The 26,217-nt window shown below is 38.6% G+C and overlaps 1 protein-coding gene across 5 annotated transcripts in view; it reads right to left on the bottom strand.

Annotated features, from left to right (window-relative positions):
* CARMIL1 (capping protein regulator and myosin 1 linker 1) overlaps positions 1-26,217 on the bottom strand; it is a 307,760-nt gene that overhangs the window by 54,352 nt on the left and 227,191 nt on the right. For all 5 annotated transcript variants that reach the window (XM_018038752.1, XM_018038753.1, XM_018038755.1 and 2 more), the window contains 3 exons: positions 19,849-19,947; positions 7,138-7,266; positions 5,978-6,109 (listed from right to left, as the gene is read on the bottom strand). In XM_018038752.1, coding sequence (XP_017894241.1) covers positions 5,978-6,109; positions 7,138-7,266; positions 19,849-19,947 — 360 coding nt within the window. The remainder of the gene's footprint in view (positions 1-5,977; positions 6,110-7,137; positions 7,267-19,848; positions 19,948-26,217) is intronic.

Here is a 26,217-nt window from a genome sequence, read left to right as displayed (position 1 = left end):
GACAAATCATTTTCATCACTGGCATTAAAATTAATACATTCTGTTCCAGATGGAATCCCGCACTCCTGATAAGAACCACCACTGGTATCAATATGCTGTTTGCCTTCTATCATGTTCATTAACACAACCATGACTCTCTGAAAGGTCCCCCTGCATAATGATGCTATTCAGTTGGAATGAACTCCAGAGAAGAAGCCTGGCTTCCAATGTAGATCTTGACATGAAATTTCTATGGAATATTGAGGGAGTAGCATTAAGTGAATAATCTTTGTTGATCTCTGCTTTCTCACCTTCAAAATTATTTCCAAGGTCTCTTTCTGCCCTACAAATCAACCGTCACATAACTTTGACCCTACAGAGAGGAATTTCATCTTGTCCTGGGCGTCCAGCTCGACAGATATTTTGCAGTTAGTTTCCTACCACCAGCTCTAGTCCCACATTGGCCAGCAATATAATGCAGCACTTTGTGCTCTCCAGAGTAATTTCAACCATGATTTCCTTTGATTCACATAATAATCCTGTGTGCGGCAAGGGCAGATTTTAGCAAACTCATTTTATTGACAAGAAAATCAGGGTTCGGAGGAGACTTGCTCAAGGAACAAGTGATGTGGGGACTCAAGCCTTTTGTGTCCTACTCCAACCACCCTTTCCCAATGCCCTGCCCACTACCCACAGGAGTGTCCCTTCCTCTCTGTTACCTACAATTTTCATCCTCTGCTCCCTTGAGTCAATGGTACCTAAAGGCAGGCATGGTGGACTTTCTGGTGACAAGCTAGTAGAAAGGGGAGAAAGAGGGACTTCCCTAGTAGCTCAGTGATTAAGTATCTGCCTTGCACTGCAGGAGACCTGGGTTCAATCCCTGGTCAGGGAACTAAGATACCACATGCCACAGAGCGACTAAGCCCAGGTGCCACAACTAGAGAGCCACGAGCTGCAGCTACTAAAGCCCACGTGCTCTGGAGCCCACAGGCTGCAACAAGCGAACCCGAGTGTCGCAGCTAGAAAGTCTGTGCACCGCAATGCAAGATCCGGCCTGACTCAAAGATCTCGTGTGCTGCAATTGAGACTCAACACTGCCAAATAAGCAAATAGAAAGCTTTAAGAAGAGGCAAGAGGGGAGGATCACAGGACAAACTTGTAATGCAGCCACTGACCACTTCTTTGTGTCCAACCCCCAGCTTAGGTGCTTAAACAGCACCTCCTTTCAAGTCCTGTGGCCCTCTGCACACCAAACTATATTCTTCAATACCCATGGCTTTATCTTTTCTTTCCTCGTGGAAATCTAATGCAGGCTTATGTTAAATTTTCTCACTTTCTCCACATTTCTTAACTTTTCTTACATATTCTCTATTTTGTTAGTCAATGTGTACTCCCTTCAGACAACTTCAATGAGCAGACCCTGTATTTGAAATGCAACCACAAGATTTTATTTTGCCGGTATCATCCCAAGATGAGGGTCTATATTTCTTAACTGTGAAAACAATTAATGGTACTTAGAAACCCTCAAGAATGTCTGTAAAATAAACTGGGTTAATATCCTTTACATGGCAGTTACACTCAGATATTCTTGCAGTGAGCAAAGGACTAGCTGTCATTCATTACAAGCAAATACAGCTTCCACACTAAAGTGCTCTAGAATCTCTTTCTTTTGCATTGGAAAAATATAAACTGTAGGAAAAGAAGAAAACTCAGAGACCTCTCCCAGCAAACTGAGTTAGTACTTGCCAAAGTGCAACCTACGCCCCTCAGGCCTCATTTCCTCAGTAAACCTGATATTTACCAGGGAAGTATTTCACAGTTGAAACCCTGGGGGAAATGAAGAATTTTCAAGGCCAAAACAAGCATTCTAAACGTTAAGTCCAGAAGGGAAAAATAAGTTTCCTTATGTTAAAACATTCAGATCCTATTTATTCACCTAAGATTACTCTAGGAATAAATGTTAGGATCAAAAACAAAGGGGGGGGGGCAGGAGGAGAGCTGTCATTTAAAAATACCTAAAAGAGACCAGTTCAGAGAAAATATCACCTGTTTTCAAAGAAGGACTTTCTCCCCACTTCCTGCCTTTTTTCTCCTCCAGGAAGTTTGCTAAGAAAGTTGGCTCTTCCGGTCCTTTCTTTGGCTTTTCTGAACTAATATTCTTTTCTGAAAGATGGCTCAAAATTTGAAATTATTCTCATTCAGAATTCAAAATGTGTACCACTGGCCACGATACAGGGCTTCCCTGCTGGCTCAGAAGGTAAAGAATCTGCTGCAGTGTGGGAGACCCGGGTTGGATCCCTGGGTTGGGAAGATCCCCTGGAGAAGGGAATGGCAAGACACAGGATGAGCGAATATTAAGGATAAAATCTCCCTAATTATGTTGACACCAAAACAGTCTTGCACAAGGAAGCTCAGTGCCAACGAGCTTGGAACAAACAGCTAGTAGCAAACCCAGGTCACAAACCTGCTAGTCCCATTTTTTTTTTTAATTCACTACAGTAAAAACATACTTTTACAAAATAATCCATTCACTTTAGCTTTTGCTAGTATAACATTTTACTCAATTTCAGAAACAGAGGAAGGATTTTTTTTTAACCAAATAAGATATTGTACTACTAGTGAAATAAGAATATAGTCGTTTAAGAAACTGAATATTGATTGTAGTAAAAATGCATTTTCCCTACATAGTTTTAAGAAAATCAAGGTGCTAGAAAGCTTTATCAATAGACAAATGGGGATTATTTATTTGTAAAATGATGTTCACTTGTCAGGTAAACTGAAAGGAAAAAAAAGAAACCACTGCCTACAGTCTGTTGAAAGTATCACAAATTGAATGTGAACTCAGTGAAAAGGAAATTAATGAGTAACATTTAATTGAGATGCTGTGATGAGGATTTGCTTCCATTTATGCCAGAAGTCCCTGAAGGGAAGGGAACTTGCAACTCAAAACGACTGAAACTAAAGAAAACAAGGGAGTGGGGAAGAGAAAAAGCAGGGCATTTGGGAGCCTGGGACCTCAGGGATAGTTGAGAATGAGAAAAGGCGGCAATGACATTCAAATAAGGAAGCTGTGATGAGCGGAAACACTGGAGACAATGACAAGGGGTCAGAAAGGTCAGCCTCGAGAAATGTGGGGAATGTCTATTCACAGAAAAACATTTTGAGTCTTAAAAATGTTATTATTTCAGGCTTTTAAAAATTCAAATGCCTTTTAGTTTAGACCTCTGCCTTCTACTCCCTCCCAAGAACGACTGGCAAGTCAATTCCAACCATTCAGTGCACTGGGAAGGAAATGTGCCCAGGTTTCAAGGGATAACTCGTGGCTTAGACCAATTGAAACTAGTGCCCCTTAGAAGCCATTTGATGGGAAACTTTCAGTCGCTGTGATTCATGCTGATTGAAATGCCAGCCCATTCTTAGCATATAAGGAGTTCTTACCAGTACTTTAAAGGAAAAAATTAGGCAATAGATACAAATATGTAATTTACAAAACAAGAAATACAAATGGATAATAAAATTATTTTCTGTATTACTGGTTATTAAAGAAATCCAAAAGACAAAATGATATTTTTTACCCCATTACAAATATTAAAAGGTTAACACACTTAGAAGTGGTGACGTGTGACAAAACAAGCAGTTGGGTACACTAGTGGAGAACAGTTTGTGAATATACACAACTGTATAAAACGTGTGTACCATTTGACCTAGGAATGGATCAACTATACGAATCTATTCTAATAGGATTAATTAGAAATTAGAAAATAAATTATGTTTGCTGTGAGATAATAGAAAACATATATTAGTCTCTACCCCCAGTTCCTGGCACAGAGCTCCTGAAACTCTAGTAATTTCCTAAGTGATAAGAATACTAGGGGATAAGAACTATAACACTAGTATAAGAACACTAACAATATTTTGTTCTAATATTGGCACTCTGATCCTGGCTCCTGACACCACTGGAATTCCCCGGGTGATGGGATGTCTTTTGTTCTATTGGGGTAACTCTGGGTAGCTCCTGGATGAGGACTGGTTACTGGAAAGGCCAAGTTATGATTAGAAGCTTGGAATTTTCAGTCCCACCCTCCCTTCTGAGTAGGGCTAAAAATAGAGTTAATGACAGACCATGCCTGCATGATGAAACTTCCCTAAGAGTATGGGTTCAGAGCTTCTGTGTTGGTGAACACATGGAGGTGCTGGGACAGTGGTGCGCCCCAAGACAGCACGAAAGCCCCAAGTCCTTTCCTACATACCTAACCCTGAGCATTTCTTCCATCTGGCTGTTCATCTATATCTTCTATCATATCCTTTAATAAACTGGTAAACATAAACAGGTGTGTCCCTGAGTTCTGGGAGCCACTCTAGCAAGTTAATGGACCTGGAGGTGAGGTTACAAGGACCTCGGATTTATCGCCGATTGGTCAGGAGTTCAGTGGCAACCTGGACTCCCAGTTGGCATCTGAAGTGGGGCGGGGGCAGTCTTGAGGGTCTGAGCCCTTAACCAGTCGGATCTCTAGGCAGATAGTGTCTGAATGGAGTTAAACAGTAGGACACCCGGCTGGGTTGGGGAAAATACCCACACATCTGGTGACCAGAGGTGTCAAAAATGTGAGGGGTTCTGCATGAAGGGAAAGACACAGAGGAGGTTTGCCGCTTTCCCAGGGCACTGATACGTCTCTGCAATGAGACACCACGCAGCCGCTAAAATGGTGGGTACTCACTGATCTGGAAGTGTCTTCCTGATATTGTACCAAATATTAATAAAGTAGGTATAGCATGATCACATATATGTAAAACTGTGTATAGACAGAGAATGTTTGGAAAGTCACCAAAATATTAAGAATGATGCTATCTCTGGGATTTCCAGTGATTTTTATTCTTTAAATGTTTCACAATGAGTAGTTCATATTTTACAGTCAGAAGCAACTAAGCAACAGAGATGACTTTATTTTAAATGTGTAAGAAAGTATCCTTTTAACATATCTGATCCTTCATGGAGGATAAAACGAGTGCTATTAAGTAACAACTGACCTGCTAGAACTCTGTACCATCCAACCAGTTGTTTTTCTACCCCTTTGTCTTTGCTCAGAATGTATTCACAATAACCACCGTCAAAGAAAAATAACACTCAAGAGTCTCTCTGCATTATGCGCACAGAAAGACAGGGACTTAAATGCCTAAGTAATCCACAACATTCTCACCTGTGCTAATTTAATTTATAAACGGAGTAATTAGCATGTTGCAAAGTTATGATTAAGTTGCATATCAAATCCGAGTTATAGCAATTGTGTTCTCAGAAGAAAATGGACAAAATAAACACAGAAATTTAGACAAGGTCTTTTTATGGCATCCTTGAACAGGCAGGTTGGAAATGATGAAACTTTTTGAAAATGAAATGTTGCTGCCCTAGCTGTTTCTTGAAGTTCCCTTAAGAAAAAACTGGCCTTACATTACTCTCTCCACTTACATTTCAGCGGCTGTTTTTTCAGTCTCTGAGCCTCTAGACCAGTCTCTGCTACTTCCGGTGCCTTGTTATTCATTCTAAATCCCTTTCCTAATCTTTCAAGCAGCTCTTTGCAAAGATTATTATCTAGTTACCTAGTGGTAACCTTTCCATACAAGCAGCAATTTGGTGCTATAAGCAGAGCACCTGTCATCTCTCCCAGTCTCTAAATCAAACGTAACAACAAGAAGATATTTTTTCACGAATCAGACTTCTCTTTCTAAGCAGAAATCAATCATTCTTCTATCAGTGGCAACCTGGCATATGTGAAATACAGTTAGAGATTTACCATCAAAAACAAAATTGAATGTGACAGGTTTTACTTGATCTTATATGCAAAAAAGTTATTCCGAAAATTATAAATGAAGCTGGAAAAGACACAGTATTCAACTTTACTACACATACATCTATAAAATACAGGGTAGCACGGTACAAAATGCCATCATGCACACTTAAGGCATAACAATGTCACTTTGCAAAATAACAGAAATCACAAACCTTGAGTTGTTCATCAACAACTCTTGTAACTTCTCCGGCCATTGATTCCAGGGTCTCCTGAATTGGACTGGATAACAAACCACTGGCTCCCGCCCAAGATACACCACCAACATGGTATAAATTTGGTAAGAGCTGTAAGAAAAATAAAAGTAACCTCTCCATAATTAAATAATGATTTAAATAAGCACCAAAGTCATTGCAGAGTTAGTAAAAAGGGTGAAGAAATACAAGGGATAATCTAAGATAGTCTTGATGTAAGACTCTTTACACAGATCAAAACAGGTCCAGCTTTGAGAGCAAAGGAATACTACCCTGCCTGTTTGTGCCTTAATGTCTTCATGTGGGGTGCGAGAGCATCGGACTAATCCACAGTTTTCTTCCTACTCATAAAATTCAATGATTGTGTGGTTCAAATAGAAGAGCCTGGACCAGATCCCAGGCTTTCTGATTCCCAGTTAATCCTTTCTCTATGAAGTCACAGTTGGGGAAAAAATTCTAAGTTGAGAGAAGCTTCCTTCTACAAGTGACAGAAGGGAGTTTCATGCTATCAGCTTGGCAGTATACTGCCAAGGAGTTGTTACTCATTGAAACTCCTGCCACCTTCCTGAGGTTACCCAGGACTTGATTACACCGTTTGTGAGTCACAGCGCCCCCTGCTGTAAATTCTATACAGCCGGCCGTCTGTATCAGAGGCTATAAAACCCCTGGATACAGAGGCCCATGTGGGCTACGCCATTTTACATATAAAGGACTTGAGCATCCACAGATTTTGGTATCTGCAAGAGGTCCTGGCAGCAATCCCCCGCAGATTCCGAGGGACGACTGTATTTTGATTATTAGTAACTAGCATGGGGGTTGGAGAAGGCAATGGCAACCCACTCCAGTGTTCTTGCCTGGAGAATCCCAGGGACAGGGGAGCCTGGTGGGCTGCCGTCTATGGGGTCGCACAGAGTCGGACACGACTGAAGCGACTTAGTAGTAGTAGTAGTAGCATGGGGGTACAGAAAGGAGGCGAAGGTTAACTCAGCTCACTTTGCCACTTGTTAGTAACCTTAAAACTGAGTAGAAAGGTAAAGCAAGTTAGAAGTAGCTTCTAAAACTGAAGTTTAAAAGTCTTTTTCATTACAGAAGACTCTCATGTAGCCAGAAGTGAAACTCACCGTTTTAGAGTTCTTGGCATCCTGCATGAGTCTTTCTGCTGATTTTAAATCTTCCTGGACGGCATCTCCCTCACAGCTTCGTAAGGAGTTGAGATGATCTTGTACTTTCACACACATCCTGTCAATCATCTGCTCCACATCATAAAAATGACAGCAAGCACCCAGGTCAGCACAGCCGATATTCAGACAGAAGGAAACACAGAATGAATGAAGATGGAAACATCTCCTAACTGGAACCTTTGAGAAGGCAGCTTATAGCAATTATTAATTTGTCTGTTTCTACAAGAAACCTCTGGCAACATTAACTCTGGGTAAATGTCTATGGCGTTGTGGTCCCCTTTCCTGCCTTAGGAAATGCAGTATGTAAAACAAAACTGAATATTTCTTGATGATTCAGAATCTCATAGCTACTCAGTGACTTTTTGCTTGAGAGTAACTCTCTTTTATTAATTCTTATTGAGTACCCTCTACAAGTCAGACATGGTGTTCAGCATTGAAAAAACAGAAAAAGGAGATATACAATTCTGAGACAATTGAGATGATGACAAAATGATGCCCACAGTCAGTTGGCCCCAATGTTATAGAAATCAGAACATCCCTGGAAATTTAATTTTTTTAATTAGTTCAATTATATCATATGATTTTCCACCATAAAAGCATAAGCTGAAGTTTGATTATATTAACATAGGCAATAATAAAGTTAATAACATCTAGTTTCTATCACTTTAAGGTTCCTTCTCCCAGGTTAATTACATCTGAATCACTTTCAGTTGTTTTCATGGATTTAACCATAAAACCCAAAGAGAAGTGGCAGCTAAGTACTGTGGACAAAAACTAGCACAGAAGGGTAAGATTATGCTCTATATCTGTATGCATAGAGACAAACATGAACAAATCTAAGACGTCTGAAGAAAAAGACAACTACGGTGTGGTTTTAAAAGTTTCTCCAGTATTTTGATCAAAGCTGCAGGTTGTCTATTCTTAAAAAAAAAAAAAAAAAGAAAGAAAGAAAACGGCGGGCTGGGGGGCTTCCCTGGTGGCTCAGTGGTAGAGAATCCACCTGCCAATGCAGGAGACAGGGGTTCAATCCATGATCCGGGAAAATCCCATATGCCACAGAGCAACTAAGCCTGCCACAACTATTGAGCCTGTGCCCTAGAGCCTGGGAGCTGCAACTACTGAGACCCGTGTCGCTAGAGTCTATGCTCCACAAACAGAGAAGCCCCTGCAATGAGAAGCTGATGCCCTGCAACTAGAGAGTAGCCACCACAACTAGAGGAAAGCCCACACAGCAAGTGAAGGTCCAGCCAGCCAAAGATAACTAAGTAAAAAAGAAATTTAGGTTATATCTATCCACCAGAGACCCTATCGTATCAAGGAGGGCAGATTTGGCAGAGGTGACAATCCAATAATATGCTTTTCTATTTAGCTTCACACTTTTCTATTTATTTTGAATTATTTGAAATAACAACCATAGGAAGCCAAAATCAACCCTCCATCCCCCACAAATTCCACAATAATAGAAAATTTACGACACTGCTCAGCAGGCTGATGGTCTGATGACAGAGCTCGTGTCTACTTCCCAGAGCATCACCAGCGCTCCTTTACAAAACCAGGTTCATAACATCTACCCCATCTTCTTTTCTAGCATATAATGGAGACACTCCTGTAAAATACCACCACTCAAAGCACCTACTTTCTTGACAAAGGGTCAGTAATACTAATGCTAATGTATGAAGAACAGCTCCTATGACTGTAAAATGTGTTAAGGCTACAAAAGTGAACTATCTGGAACTCCGAATAGGAAAAAGAAGTGACATGAATAATGTATGTCATGGAATAATTATCTTCCCTGGCCAAAATCTAAGCTTGTAGGCAGGGTTCACATTTTAACTTTATGCATTTACTTCGCCCTGTAGAGAATTAAATGTATGCTTTCAAAAATCTTCTTAATTGATATAAATTCCAACTCTTCCAACTACTGTATTGATCTGTGCTTCCTGAAGCAAAAAGGGTCATCAATAATTCATATTTCACTAAGAAGGAATACCTAATTTCGAGAGACAAAATGAACCACATTTTGGGTTCTGATACACAAAGAAGGGAACTGACACATACCTGAGGCCACAAAAGACTGAGAGGTATGTCGACATGGCACTATAATAAAACTAATCATCTTTAACAATCATGAGAGACCAAAGAGACTCCTCACACGTGTGCCAATAAGCACTCACTAAGGAGAGAGGGTTTAAATGAACTCAGCAAAATGGTCTTTAAGTGGAACTTTCAAAATCACATCCAGAACAAACATTTCATTCTTTGACTCAAAGAAGACATAAAATCTTGCAAGTCCCCAAGATTCTTCTGAACACATACTTGCTAAAGTTTGGCAAAGCCCAACAGATCACATTCAGACACTTTACAACTAAAGAACCAAGCCCAGAAAAGTTAAACTATTTAAGATGACACAGAAAGATTACACAGAGCATAAATGAAAATTTTGAAAACGGGAAACAAAGGATTCAGATTCTCAGGTCATATTCAAGTCCCGATGGTACACAAATGTAGAAAAATAAAGGAGACTGCAGTCTGAAATACTGTCATCTCTTGGGCTATCCCATCAAAGACTTCAAGGTAGCTGACGGCACTCGAGCTCTTCATTTTAAACTCTCTACTTCATCCTAGTAAAGTGTTCCATTTTTCTAAAGCAACCCAGGAAAGTTGCTAACTGCCATAATTTAAGAAGCTCACTTCCTTCCAAGGAAATGTACTCAATCATTCTTGGACTAGGTCTTCGTTAAGTCTTCATCCGTCTTCCCATGTCCTTCTATAGGTCACATATCTTCCCCCTTGAGAACACTCTGAACAGTTACAAGCTCTCTTCCATGTGACAATCGTGCTCATGTTTGAACACAGCTCTCTTTTTCCTCTCTAATCTTTTATCTTCAGGCTTAACGGTCCCAGTTTCTTTTACCATTCCAAAGTGACACCACTGTGTGATCCCTGACTCACACCTTCCCCTATGCACCCCTCTGAATTTTCTATCTAAAACCCTCACACAACATGAGGGTAAATAAAATAGACTTCTTAAATAAAATTCTTACTGTACAAATTATGCTTTCATTAATGTGGTGGAAATCAAAATTGGCTTCTTTGGCAACTAAATCATACGGTATATCTTACTTGATGGTGACCACTTAGGCTTTTCCAAATATAGTGAGCTATAGAACCCAAGTGCAGAACTTAGAACCATTAGCCATAAAATGCCATCTTTGGTTGCTTGCAATTTGTCACACAACTGTCCTCAGTTCCTGCAAACAGCTTACTGTGTGAGTGTTAGTGTCTCAGTTGTGTCTGACTCTTTGTGACACCATAGGGTTTTGCCTGCCAGGCTCCTCCGTCCATGTGGTTTTCCAGGCAAGAATACTGGAGTGGGTTGTCACTTCCTCCTCCAGGGATCTTCCTGACCCAGGGATCAAACCTGGGTCTCCTGCATTGTAGGCAGACTCCTTACCGTCTGGGCTACCAGGGAAGCAAATAGCTTATTCAGTGGAAAATTTTATCTTCCTCCATGTCTATTTCTTTATTTGATTCAAGAGAAATAAACTCAACATCTAGCACTGAATGAGATACAGTCCTAAATAAGATATAGCCTTTGCCATCAAACAACATAAAAACCTGGAAGTGGAAAGAAATGTTCACAATTAACCATAACAAGATATAAAGTTTGCATATGTAATCTCCACACTGACACATTTTGTTCACTGTCAAAGCTCCATCTCCTGTAATAGTGCCTGCCACATCACAAACCCTTATAAGTGTTTATTCAATGAATAAATGGGGGATGAGAAGTACTAACGGATTTCAGTCAAGGGAGAGATTACAATTAATTGGGGCTGAAGGTAGCTTTTAGACTGGGTCCTGAAACAGTTCTACAAACTGAGAAAAGAAAAGGGCATTTTAAGTAAAAGAATGAACATAAGCAATGGTACATTCAGACACTTGGGATTCCTATTTCCCGATTAAAAACAGAGGCATTTTATTGCAGGAGATCAGATTGGAATGTTAAGCTAAGACAAGATAGTGTAAGACTCAGGCTCAGGCTACAGAGTTCAACCACTGCATGCAAACCATAGAGCATCTATCCCTCCAGCTCCTCCCACAACTGTGCATATCTAAAAATCCCTTAACACTCACAATGTCTTAGCTTCCCTGATACAAAGAAAATGGGCTGTAAAATGCACAAAGATACCCAAAAAACAATAACAGCAAACAAAAAAAGCACAAGAAGACATGGAAGATGGGTTAACTAGTTCTTGCAGTGCTTGTAAAAGACACAGGAAGGAGTTAATAAAAAGCCTTAGCAAAAGGTCAGGCAGGAGAAATAGAAAGAAAAGCCGTAAAAGACACTTTGAAGATCAATGGGCAATGAATAGTGACTCTGAATGAAGAAAGCGAATGAGGCATCCAAGATGACTCCAGGAATTCTATTCTCAGTGAATGACAAGGTCTCTGAGAGAAATGGGGAAATCAGCTGTTCCATGCTGTCAGAGGGCCATCTGGATGGGGATGCTGAACAAACAGCTGAAAAAGGGAATTTCTGTTTAAAGAAAACAGGGACTGAGGAGACAGATCAGGAGTCATCCACACGAGCGAGTCAAATGGTAGAAGTAGCTTCAGTTCAGTTCAGTCGCTCAGTCGTGTCCGACTCTTTGTGACCCCATGAACCGCAGCACACCAGGCCTCCCTGGCCATCACCAACTCCCGGAGTTCACTCAGACTCACGTCCACCGAGTCGGTGATGCCATCCAGCCGTCTCATCCTCTGTAGTCCCCTTCTCCTCCTGCCCCCAATCCCTCCCAGCATCAGAGTCTTTGCCAATGAGTCAACTCTTCACATGAGGTGGCCAAAGTACTGGAGTTTCAGATTTAGCATCATTCCTTCCAAAGAACACCCAGGGCTGATCTCCTTCAGAATGGACTGGTTGGATCTCCTTGCAGTCCAAGGGACTCGCAAGAGTCTTCTCCAACACCACAGTTCAAAAGCATCAATTCTTTGGCACTCAGCTTTCTTCACAGTCCAACTCTCACATCCATACATGACCACTGGAAAAACCATAGCCTTGAATAGATGGACCTTTGTTGGCAAAGTAATGTCTCTGCTCTTCAATATGCTGTCTAGGTTGGTCATAACTTTTCTTCCAAGGAGTAAGCGTCTTTTAATTTCATGGCTGCAATCACCATCTGCAGTGATTTTGGAGCCCCCCAAAATAAAGTCTGACACTGTTTCCACTGTTCCCCCATCTACAAAACTTTGAAAAAGGATTCCATTTGGAAGATGAAAGGATAAAGAGTTGTGTAGAAAGGAGGACAGACAACAACAGAATGATATTCACAACAGCATACTATCAGGTGAACCAAGAAGTGTATCTCAAGAAAGATAAGATGGTCTATAATAATGACGACAATTGTGATAATAAAAAAATAGCAACAAACAATGTTTACTGGTACGAAACCAAGTACTTTGCACACATTATCCCATTTAATCATCTGAGCACCTTCTTTGGGTCATCTTTCCCATTTTTACAGATGAAACCAAGCCTTAAAGAGGTTAGTTAGCGACTAACATCAGTTCCAACCAAGAAGGAATAGCAGAATCTGTACTTAAAACCAGGTCATCTGACTTGAGACCCCAAGTCAGACCACTACACATACAGCCTCCTTTCATCAAAAGATAAGAGGCAAAAAGGCCTCTGACTTGGTGACCAGGTCCATTGAGTCTCATCTTAGCAGACAGACAGGGACAGACGGCACATTCCAAAAGGTTGTAAAGTGAATGGGTAGCAAGAAGCCATGAAAGCAAGTATAAAAACCTGCACATGAAAGGAAGGAAAGAGAATGTGTTGAGTAAATAGCTCTAGGCAATAAAATTGTCTTTAAAAAAAAATGAGAAGACATAGCAGAGGCTGGCAAACTATAGGCAATTCGGAGCCTGTTTTTATAAATAAAGTTTTATTGGCTCAGCCACACTCAAGTGTGCAGATACTGTCTGGCTGCTTTCACTCTATCACAGCACAGCTGAGCAGTTGCAACAGAGACCATATGGACTACAAAGGCTAACTTCTATTTGGTTGTTTTATAGAAGTTTGCTGGCTCTTGATGAAGAGCATTTATAAGATGAAAATAAGAGATCAAAAGCATAGGTGCAGTGTTGAGTCTTGTGAAGGTCTTTCCTAAACAAAGACTAGAGACAAAAACAAATATATGAACTTTTATGAGACTTCAATGTTTCATTAAAACACATTTTAATCCCTTCAGTGTCACCCGGGAATGATGACTGCCTATGCGGTTAGCAGGAGTAATCACAGAGGGCCTATTCTTTCTGTGTTCCTATTTCTGGAAACTTCAATAAGAAGTTTCAATAAGGAGGAGATAAATCTCTCCTAAGGCGACTGAAACAATTAAAGTCTGAAAACTGCTAATCATCATGTCCTAAGAAATCCCCAAAGTGAAAAGGTGGCAATATACCTACTACATAATGACTCGAATAATTCAGAGCGATGTCACCCCTACAGAATTAAACATCTGTATATGCCTCCTGTGTATAATTTCCTCTCGACTGAGAAGATGAAACTTACTTTTAAAAATTAGCATTAAAGGTTGCGGCAGTAATTTTTTTGGATGAGCAACAAAACCCCTGTGAATGAGGGAAAAAGTTAAAAGGACATTGAATGTTATGGTAGCTCATAAAGGAACCAAAGGCAAAGGTTCAGTGTAAGATTTTCACTCTCTCACTGCTTTTAATGTTAAACACTAAAACCAGGAAATAATAGCAAACCATAAAGTACTAAAAGCTAATATTAGTCCCTTATAGGAAAAAATTTAGCTGTTTAAGGCATTGGTAAGGTCGAAAATAATATTTTCCTTCCCCAAACTCCCTGTTACTTCACTAATATTCTTAATTAATGTTTTTCTTAACAGATATTGCTGTACTTTTCTTATAAATAATACATGCTTACTATAAAGCATTCAAACAAAACTGTGAAGACAATAGAACTCAACCTAATCACAGCACCTGAGATAACCAGTATTTACATTTTGGTGAACACTCCTGAATCTTTATGTATACAAAGTCATCCATATAATTTTACCTACTTGAAAGATCATACATGACAAATTTATTATGAACACCTCTCTTTCATTCTCTTTCAAGGAAAAGGAATAACAAAAAGTTAAACAAAAAAGGAATAACAAAAAATTAGAATGGATCTCTATCCAAAGCAGTAGAATACATATTCTTTTCAAGAGTACATGGAACATTCTCCAGGATAGATCACAGGCTGGGCCACAAAAGAATTCTCAATATATTTAAGAAGGCTGAAATCATATCAAGCATATTCTCTGACCACAACAGTAAGGAGATTAGAAATCAGCTACATGAAAAAAAAAAAAAAAAAAAAACTACAAAAACCACAAACATGTGGAGGCTAAACAATATGCAACTAAACAACAAATGGAAGGCTGAAGAAGTCAAAGAGGAAATTAAAAAGAAAAACAACTGCAAACAAATGAAAATGGGAACACAATGACCCAAAATCTGTGGGACACAGGAAAAACAGTTCTAAAAGGAAGTTTATACCCATACAAGCCTAACCTGGGAAACAAGAACAATGTCAAGTAAATTACCTAACTTTACACATAAAAAAAGTAGAAAAAGGAGAAATAACAAAACCAAAGTTAGTATTGGCCAACATGATATAAGGAAAGAAATCCAAAGGTCAGAACAGAAATAAATGGAATAGAGACCAAAAAAAAAAGTAGAAAAGATTAATGAAACTAAGAGCAGTTCTTTGAAAAAAGCTTTGTTGAAAAGATATCTTTGTGGTCTGTCTTGAAAATATCAACAAAACTGATAAATCTTTAGCCAGACTAATCAAAAAAGAAAGAAAGAAAGAGGGCTCAAATAAATAAATCAGAAATAAAGAGAAGTTACAAGTAACATCACAGAAATACAAAGGGTCATGAGAGATTACAACAAACAAATACAGGCTTTCCAAGTGATTCAGTGTAAAGAATCCAGCTGCCAATGCAAGAGACACAGGTTTGAACCTTGGGTCAGGAAGATTTCCTGGAGAAGGAAATGGCAACCCACTTCAGTATTCTTGTCTGGGAAATTCCATGAACAGAGGAGCCTGGTGGACTATAACCCATGGCGGGTTGCAAAGAGTCAGACATGACTTAACTAAACAACAACAAACAAATATACACAAATAAAATGAACAATCTAGATAAATTTTTAGAAACATACACTCTCCCAAGACTGAATCAGTAAGAAATAAAAAATATGAACAAACCAATTACCAGTAATGAAATTAAATGAGCAATTAAAAAAAACAAAACCTCCCAACAAACCAAAGTCCAGGAGCAGACGGCTTTACATGTGAATTCTACCAAACACTGAGAGAAGACAGAACTCTTATCCTTCCTAAAGTATTCCCAAGAGTTGAGGAAAAACACTTCCAAAGTCATTCTCTGAGACTAGCATTACCCTGATGCCAAAACCAAAGACACTGCAAAAATTAAAATGATATTTGTACGGATAAGAAAATAGAATAAACCATAAAAAGTAGTTTCAAGTAATAAAACTTTTCCTACCAGTTGGTTCCTCTCAATCTACTGAAAAGAACATTTTTGAAATAAACAATTTTTACACCCCTCTGCTTTTAAATTATTTTGGTGACCTCCATTTCAAACAGCAGATTTACATCTGTGTTTTTGACTTTTGATGAATTAGAGAGGTTTATCCTAAAAGTAAAACTTTAGTATACTTCTAAATAAAAAGTAAAACAAAAACTTCAGTATACTTATACTCAACTTATCTTTCTCCCTCTTCAACACCTAACTTTAGTTTCATTATTTTTACATTAAGATTTCCAGTATTTACATATTTTTAGTATAATAATAATTAGGTGTTCCCTTCTTGTCTAAGTTGATATTAAAATTTTAAATCCACTAAAATGCACAGTACAGAATTATGATTATGGAATTCATAGAGGAATAATGTAATAATAGTATACCTTTTAATTCTGCAGCTCAAAGCAGATTGCCCCAAAGTGGCAATTTTTTAAAGCTTTCTTTCAGCTTTTATAACTTCAATGATTTCATTTCTGGCACAGTTTCTTATTGTATACTTTCTTTTCCAAAAAGATCTTAATGACCCAGATAACCATGATGGTGGTTATCATCACTTAACTAGAGCCAGACATCCTGGAATGCAAAAACAAGTGGGCCTTAGGAAGCATCACTATGAACAAAGTTAGTGGAAGTGATGGAATTCCAGTTGAGTTATTTCAAATCCTAAAAGATGATGCTGTGAAAGCGCTGCATTCAATATGCCAGCAAATTTGGAAAACTCAGCAGTGGCCACAGGACTGGAAAAGGTCAGTTTTCATTCCAGTCCCAAAGAAGGACAATGCCAAAGAATGTTCAAACTACTACACAATTGCACTCATCTCACACACTTGCAAAGTAATGCTCAAAATTCTCCAAGCCAGGCTTCAACAGTACATGCACCGTGAACTTCCAGATGTTCAAGCTGGATTTAGAAGAGGCAGGGGAACCAGAAATCAAATTGCCAACATGTATTGGATCATAGAAAAAGCAAGAAAATTCCAGAAAAACATCTACTTCTGTTTTATTGATTACACCAAAGCCTTTGACTGTGTAGATCAAAACAAACTGGAAAATTCGTCAAGAGATGGGAACACCAGACCACCTTACCTGCCTCCTGAGAAATCTGTATGCAGGTCAAGAAGCATTGAAACATGTATAATATCATATATGAAACAAATCACCAGTCTAGGTTCAATGCATGATACTGGATGCTTGGGGCTGGTGCACTGAGACAACCCAGAGGGATGGTACGGGGAGAGGGGAAAGAGGGGGGTTCAGGATGGAGAACACATGTATACCTGTGGCGGATTTATGCTGATGTATTGCAAAACCAATACAATATTGTAAAGTAATTAACCTCGAATTAAAATAAATAAATTTATATATATATATTATATATATATATATATATATATATATATATATATATATAAAGAAGCAACAGCTAGAACCAGACATGGAACAATGGACTGGTTTCAAATTGGGAAAGGAGTATCTCAAGGCTGTATATTATGACCTTGCTTATTTAACTTATATGCAGAGTACATTATGCAAAATGCTGGGCTCAATGAAGCACAAGCTGGAATCAAGACTGCTGGGAGAAATATCAACAACCTCAGATACGCAGATGATACCACCCTTATGGCAGAAAGCAATGAGCCTCTTGATGAAAGGAGAGTGAAATAGCTGGCTTAAAACTCAATATTCAAAAAACGATTATTATGGCATCTGTTCCCATCACTTCATGGCAAATAGATGAAGAAGCAATGGAAACAGTGACAGACTTTCTTTTCTTGCTCCAAAATCACTGTAGATGGTCACTGCAGCCATGAAATTAAAAGACGCTTGCTCCTTGGAAGAAAAGCTATGACCAACCTAGAGAGCATATTAAAAAGCAGAGACATTACTTTGCCAACAAAGGTCCATCTAGTCAAAGCTATGGTTTATCCAGTAGTTGTATATAGATGTGAAAGTTGGATTATAAAGAAAGCTGAGCACTGAAGAATTGATGGTTTTGAATTATGGTGTTGGAGAAGACTCTTGAGAGTCCCTTGGACACCAGGAGATCAAACCAGTCCATCCTAAAGGAAATCAGTCCTGAATATTCCTTGGAAGAACTGATGCTGAAATTCCAATACTTTGGCCACCTGAAGCGAAGAACTGACTCATTTGAAAAGACCCTGATGCTGGGAAAAGATTGAAGGTGGGAGAAGAAGGGGACGACAGAAGATGAGAAGGTTGAAAGGCATCATCAACTTGATGAACATGAGTTTGAGTAAGCTCTGGGAGTTGGTGATGGACAGGGAAGCCTGGTGTGCTGCAGTCCATGGGGTCACAAAGAGATGGACATGACTAAGCGATTGAACTGAACTGAATACTTTCTTCTGTTTTGCTGGAGAATTTCCTCAAAAAATCAGTTTTTCATATGGAATATTGGGGGTAAAATTTCTGATTCCCTGTCCAAATATAATTTTATTCTGCCCTCACTCTGTCTGATAAAATGGCTAAACCTCATTTGTTTCTAGGATAGTTCCCTTGTAAGATGACCTGTGTATTCTCTCTGGAACTCTTTAAGATGGTTTTTTTTTTTTTTTTTTCCTTTATTCTAAGTGTTCTGACCAAGTATGGTCCTTTACTCATCCCTCTAGATCAATTTCAATAGGTTATATCAACTCCAACATTCATATGAAATGCTTTTCTATTATTTTTACTCTTTTAACTTTTTCTATGATGTTTCTTTTTAACCTCTAGAGTTCCTATTAGAAGGCTATTGGTCATTTTTAATCTATTCACTATTTTGACTTACTTTTCTCTCATATTTTTCATCTGTCTTACTGCATGTTATAAAGATTTTCCCTGTTTTCTACCAAAGAAGTAACTTAATTTGTGCCCTATCAGTTAACTTAATTCTATATTATAGTTTCCATATTTTTCAATTGCTAAGCATTCTTTCCTGTCCTCCCATTACTCCTTTTCATAGCAGCTAATTCCTATTTTATGGATATAATATTTTCTTGAATTCCACTGAAGTTATTAAATTTAAAAAAATTTTTAAGTTTTCTGCTCTACTTTGAACCATCTGAGCTCAGTTCTTTGCTGTATCTTCTTTCTTTGACATCCTATAGATTTTCCTCAAATATTTTATGATCCTTGGGTTTGGCTATGTTTTTGGAGGAAAATATTTCACACTTTTTTAAAGTTGAGTAGAGAGAAAAAGAATGAAGTAAAAGAAAAGAATACTTTAGTTTCTCTTCAGCACTTGAGTATTAATTAACATTCAACAAATTCTTAATTATTCAGAAGAATTTGGGAATTTGTTTCCTACTCAGAGAAGTGAAATGGAGTAGAAAAATTGGAACAGAAGGTCTCCAATGTATTAAATCTGATTACCCTCAGATTTTATCATCTATAATCTAGGGTTCCTAATAGTTACATATAAATCTAAATCACATCTTACTGCAAGGAGATCAAACCAGTCAATCCTAAAGGAAATGAACCCTGAATATTCACTGGAAGGACTATAGCTGAAGTTAAGCTTCAATACTTTGGCCACCTGATGCAAAAAGTTGACTCACTGGAAAATACCTTGATGCTGGGAAGGATTAAAGGCAAAAGAAGAAGGAGATGGCAGAGGATGAGATGGTTAGATAGCATCACCGACTCAGCGGACATGAATATGAGCAAACTCTGGAAGATAGTGGAGGACAGAGGAGCGTGGCATGCTACAGTCCATGGGTCACAGAGTCATTATGCCCATAACTTAGCAACTGAACAGCACCTTACTGACAGTTTTAAAATGCACAAAATCATCAGCAATGAAAACTGTATATTTAGTATAAGAATTAACCTACATTTTCCTCCCTCTACATCTTCCCCCAGACTCTACTTACATTTGTTGTCATTTTCAGAAATGGGTTCTTACTGTCCCATGGGAAATGATTCAAATGATAGAAATCCCTGGTCTCTGGCTCTTATGAGGGTCAGTTCAGCGTAAGCAGGAGGAAGCACTGGCGCTGGGAGAAGACTGGCACCCTCTTACCTGCTGCGTGGTGCTGGTGACAATGCCCTGCTGGAGGCGATAGGCCTGCTCTTGAAGGTATTTCCTAGTCTCGTGATTCCGGAGCAGATAGTTTTCTATCTGGAAATTAAGCACAGGTCTCTCTCAAGAACACATGTCAACTCAGCAGAGAGTAAAGTCATCAGTGAAACAGCCAGCTGCTGAAGTGAAGACCCAAGCAACTAATTTACATATCCTGCCAGGGTCCTAACCCCACAGAATGTATGAGAGGGGGAAATAGACTATCAGATGCATTATAGGTCTTCTTAGTTAGCAATTTCACTTGCAAGTAACAGGGGTGATTTTTATGTGACTTAGTAGTTGACAAAGAAGAGCAAATGTTTAATTGCCTGCAGGGTTAGACACCCCATTTACTGCTTTTTCATCACTTTTCAGCACATGATTGTAATCTTTCTCTCTCATAAATTTTTAACCAATAAACAGTTCAGAAGCTAAATAAGTACCCCTACAGAGTATGGATGGTCCTTTCTGAACCTCTTGGCCTTATTCCAGGGGTAGAATCCACCAGCATTCAGAAAATTCTTTAAAGGAAAAAACAGGTACAAAATTGGAAGGATACAGGCTGGTCCATCTCAAAGCTATATACTAATTTCCTTAATCTACCAGGTTTACATGTATTTTAAAAAATAGGAATAATTTTAGCAAAATTATCAAAAATTAGAAAATGGATTCCTACAGAAAATGAAAAGTCCTAAAGTTACTTGACAATCTATATTTTTATACATAGACTATATTTTATGAAAAACTCAAAAATACAAATGATAACTAGATTGGAATAAAGTATTTAAGAAGAACAATATACACATTGGGCAAAAAAACATAGTATAAACTATTGGGGATAATGAATACCTATTAAGGTGTTTTTTTAAAGAATGATCTGAGATGACTAAGTATGCCATCTATTTTTTTAAGTTGCTGCTTTTGCCTTATTAATGCAACTTAACCATTTGGCTTCTAATTTGTCACTATAGTTCCCTAAGAACTTCTAATAACTATGAGGCTTTCAACATTATTACATTTTCATTTTAATTTTGCATATGCTAAAATGACTACTACTTAATACCAATTAGGAACAATTAAAACAGACTATAATTACTATCATCCTTGGAAACTACAGAGCAGAGCAAAATGTACCATTTTACTAAACATAAATGAAGAAATTATAAAAACAGAAAGACCCCTGAAATGAAGCATCATTAAAGTGACACATTAATACCATGACATTTTATTACGTTAATTTTCTCTTGCTGCTTCCCAAGAAGTCATCTCTTTCCAAGGTGACATTACCATCAGATAGAATATCTTTGCTAAAAAAAGATTCTTGCCTGAAATTGAAAGACACACATTGCCCCCTAGTTTGCGGTGCTTTTGCTTTGTTACTTGTTCTGCGTTTGGCCTCACTAAGCCCTGGCCATGGGCCAGTTCTGAGAGCAGCTTGTTTACTCAGGAGGCTCCGCTCATACAGGCAGTGCACCCAAGGCAGGCCCACGCACTTCCAGGACTGCCCCAGGGGCACCAACCGTGCTTCACAGACTGAGCTTGGAGGGAAAATTTTAGAAAAAAATTAATATTCAAAGCTCATTTCTAAAAGCTAGTACAGGGAGAGAAGAAAGACAACACTAAGTGTCTTTAAAAACAGTCATGTACACATCACCACTGAAAAGGATTTGCATCTTGAATTAACAGGATAAATTTTCCTTTTATGCACCTTTAGGTGCCAAGGCATAAAACCAGGACAAGACAGGGGCTTGACTCAGGTCAAATGGAAAGGGGAAGAGCCAAGAGTGTCATTATCACATTGCCAATACCCCTGGGCAGCAGTGGCCTGGGAGACAGTCTAGAGTCCATTAGACATCTTCAGTCTCACTGCTGAAAATAGTAGCAGCACATAGGCAAAAAACAATGTGTTTTAATAAAGGAATCTTATATTTTAAAATAATAAAGATTGAATACAGAATCATAATATTGCTCTTCAGTAGAGTAAAAGGGCAAGAGGACTGGGTTCTGTGACAATGAAAAATGGAATATATGAAAGCATAGTAAGTACTACAGGGAAAGAAAACAATAAATATGAGCTTTAAAGTCAACAATTTTCATTTAAAAAACACAAATTTTATAATTAACATATTTGCATACTGTTCTTTTTTATCCTCTCCTTTTCTGCATTCTCTGATTTTAAGCATTATATATGATTCACTTTTTTCTCCTTTCTTAGAGAATTATAAATATTTTAGTGGTTACCCTAGTGTCTGCAAAGTACATTTACAATTAATTCAACTCTTCTTTCAAATAACACTAGAATTGCCACTTGAACATCACGGGTTTGAACTGCACAGGTGTGCCTATAAGCAGATATTTTTCAATAGTAAATACTATGGCATTACATGGTCCATGGGTGGTTGAGCCCATCGATGTAGATAAGGTGGGCCAACTGTAAGTTATACTCAGATTAACTCCAAGGCTGTCCATTTCACAAGTAGTACGGGTACATTAATGACAGTATTGCCAATTTCTCCCTTTCATCCCTTGTAACACCACTTAGAAAGTCTTTATTTCTTATTTTTGAAGAAAAATTTTGCTAGATGCAGAATTCCAGTCTGTTTTTTTCTTCCTTCCAAAGACTTTAGTATTTCACTCTATCTTCTTCTTGTTTATATGATTTCTGACTCAAAGTCTGATATAATTCTTGTCCTCATTTCTCAATATGCAAGAGGTATTTTCCCCTGTCCTCCTTCAACATTTTCTCCTTGATTTGATTTTCAGCAGTTTGAATATGATGTGCTTACATGTTGACTTTTTAGGGGGCGGGGGGAGGTATTTATCTTGCTTGGTGTTCTCTGAGTTCCCTGGATCTGTGGTTTGGTTTCTGTCATTAATTTCAGAAAATTCTCAGTTATTACTTCTGTTGCTTTCTCTTTTTTCTCCTTCTGATATTCCCATTACAAGGCTATTCAATGTTTTGCAATTTTTCCCAGTTTTAGGAAACTTTTTTCCTCCTATTCTATTTTTCCTCTTTGCATTTCAATCTGGAGGGAATATTTTAGAAAAAAAAAATGTTTGAGTGGCAAAGTTTTTTCAGGGAAGTTTCTACTGACATATCCTCAAACTCAGTGATTCTTTCCTCCACTGTCTCCAGCCCACTGATGAGCTAATAAAAGGCATTTTTTTGTTTGTTACAGTATTTCTGTCTTCTAACACTTCCTTTTGACTTTTTTTCTTAGTTCCTCTCTCTCTCTCTGCTTTTAGTACCTATCTTTTCTTGCATGTTTTTTTTTTTACTTTTCCATTAAAGCCCTTAACATATTTGATTATAATTGTTTTAATGACCTGTCTGATAATTCCAAACTCTATCATATCTGAGACTGGTTCTGATATTTGCTTTGGCTCCTCATATTGTGGTTTTTCTTGTTTTTTAGCATGCCTTGTCATTTTTTGTTGAAAGCCAGATATGATATATCTAGTAACAGGCACTGAGGTCATCAGTCTTTTAATGTGAAGCTTTTATGTTCATTCAGCTAGAAACTGGGTTGTGTTGAATGTCTGCTATAACTGTGTATGCCAGGGGCTTTAAGTTCTTCTATCAACCTGTTTATGTCTCTCCTGCTATTTTGGGGTTTCCCTAGAAATGCCTTCTTAAATAGTGTCTTACAGCTTTGCTCAGTTTTTATTCACTGTTATTATAGTTGATGTGTGATGTAATGTAATAGGGAGGGGAAACATTCTATAATCTTAAGATTAAATTTAGGCTTAAAAAAAGAAAAAAAACTAGGTCTGAGTCCCTGGACTGTAATCTTTAGAAGTGTTTCTTGGCCCTCTTTTTTACCCTCTCCTTTATGTGAAACAAAAGGCTGGAAGGGGATACAGTGGTCTACCTTCCACTAGGTCAGGTAAGGCTCTCATAGAATAGCTTCTCTTGAGGGTTGGCTTTTGTTACAGAGGATAGCATGTTCTGAGTGTATTTCAAAACAGTTACCTTTTCCCATCCCCCTGCCAGAAATGTGAGCGAATTATCCTCCAATCTTCACTGTGATAACATGTTGGAGTTCTTATAACTAAACTCAGGCAAGGGTCAGAGCCTACCTAAGACTGAACCTCTAAGAGTTTTTAGCTCTCAAATTAGTCCACACTAAGCCTGCAACAATTCCATCAATTGCTGTTGAATCATTCCTCTGAGTTACTGGCTCCACCAGCTTCTGCTCCTGGTAAGCTGATCCCAGCTTTGATTTTCTGTATTACCGTTTCCAGGGTGACAGTCAGCGGTGTCACCTCAATTCTCTGGCAGACCTAAGAAAAGTCACTCATTTTCTGTTTGTTAAGCTTTTTTCTTGTTGTGAGAATGGGAATGATGAGTTACAAACTCTGCATGGCTAATCTGAAATCAGAAACCTCATCTCTATAGAATATGTCTTCTGTTATAAACTGACTAATATCCTTTAGGAAAGCATAAAGATACATAACATTTGTATTTTGCTTTATGGTCAACAAATTGCTTTTCATGTATACCACTTCATTTGATCCTTATGGAGACCTTAGGCAAATTAGACACACTTTCAGTTTTCTTATCCATAAAATGAGGATATAATAGAACAAAACTCATGGATTTAAAGTTGACAGGTATTAATTTATGTAAATTATTTAATATAGTGTCAGGCACCCAGCATGAACTATAGCCTAAGCGTCAGCTAACCACTGTTATTGTGGGTAGCTTTATTTTTTATATAGATGAAGAAACCAAAGTTCAGAAACACTAAATACTTACAGAACTTACAAAGCTGGGAAGAATCTGACTTGGATCTTTTGAACACAAATCTTAGGATGGTTTCTTTTGCAACCCCACACTTTCCTCTTCCTCCACTCCCAACCTTACTCCCTTTATCCACTGAACGTCTAAAGAACATCTAAACATCCATACCAGGTACTGCACTAGCTTCTGAGAATAAAACAAGATGAAAATCGCAGGCTCTGCCTTCAAAGAGCTCAGTCACTGGGAGGAAAAAAAAAAAATGGAGGCAGGTAACTTAAAACAATGTCACAAGGCCAGTGGAAGAACCACCTACCTACTGGGGGAAAGGGACTCTGAGAAGCCTTCCTGGATGGGTTGACGCTGGATTTCAATCTCAACAGACATGTACAGTAGTGGGGTAAGCACGAGTATCATCTAGACTCAAGCAGTGATTCCCAAATGTTACAAAGCATCAGGAAAGCTCAAAAAACACAGATGGCTAAGTCCTGCCTCAGGTTCTGAGGCCCAAGAATCTGCATTTCTATCAAGTTCCCTGAAGTAGAGAAAAACAGAGACCATGGGGTGGTTAAGAGATGAAATTGACAGTGAATAGGAGACAGATCCTGGGTAGAAATTCTTGCCAAGCTAAGGAGATTAGGCTTGATCCTAAAAGCCTCTGGGGAGGACTGGATGGAAGGTTTTAGTCTGATCAAATTCACCAAGAAGAAAGATGGCTATTTTTGACTGTGGCATAGAAAACAGACAAAGGGATGTAACCATCCTGGTGAGAGAGGATGAGGCTAGAACAAAAGCATCTGTTATAGGAATAGAGGGAAGGAGAGTAAATGAAGAGATTTATGCTACACAGTTAGTAAACTTGGTGATGGATTGGCTGCAGATGATATAGGGAAAAAGAAGTCAAACTTGGGAGACTGGACAGAAGGTGGCACCACCAGATGAAAGCACAAAGAGGCAAGAAAGATTTCGGAGATTTCCCAAATGATAGCATCATAAATGTGGAGTCAGACGGGAAATATTTGAGCATATCTAACGGTAGATATAAAGGCAGCCATAACCACAGAAAGAGAAGGATGGAGATATGAAAGAGTGCAGATGTGAAGGAATGACTGGCGGGGCAAGTTACCAGCAAAGGGCAGAGATGCTGGGGTCAGAGGCACCATGGATGGCTGGGCTTCTAAGGGAAAGCACCCACCCTCCTCTGGGGTTGCCAGAAAGGAAGTGGGAATGGGAGTGGATTCAGACACATTTGTAGAAAAAGATGACCAAGAGAGATCTCAACAGTACCCTGTTTCTCAATGAAGAAGGAAGGGAAGATTCAGCCTGCTGAGGATGAAGGATGTGCTAGCTGACACGGATTTCTACATATTCTCCAAAGGATAAACAGGAAGTTATCCATGCCTGAGCTCTGGCATGCTGATGTTATAAGAATGTTATTTCACTCCACCTAAAGTTCACAAGTTTTAATCTTTCTTATCTTATTCCTCCCCCAGTCATGCATTATCCAGTCATAATCACAAGAATACAAACATATGAAACTAGCTTTGTAAAATACAAAACACTGTTCATACGTTCAGAATTATTATTTA

This window comes from Capra hircus, chromosome 23 (genome assembly GCF_001704415.2).
Source record: "Capra hircus breed San Clemente chromosome 23, ASM170441v1, whole genome shotgun sequence".
In the NCBI taxonomy this organism is placed as follows: domain Eukaryota; kingdom Metazoa; phylum Chordata; class Mammalia; order Artiodactyla; family Bovidae; genus Capra; species Capra hircus.
The sequence above is the reverse complement of the archived record's forward strand: the minus strand, read 5'-3'. Positions and strand labels throughout refer to the sequence as shown.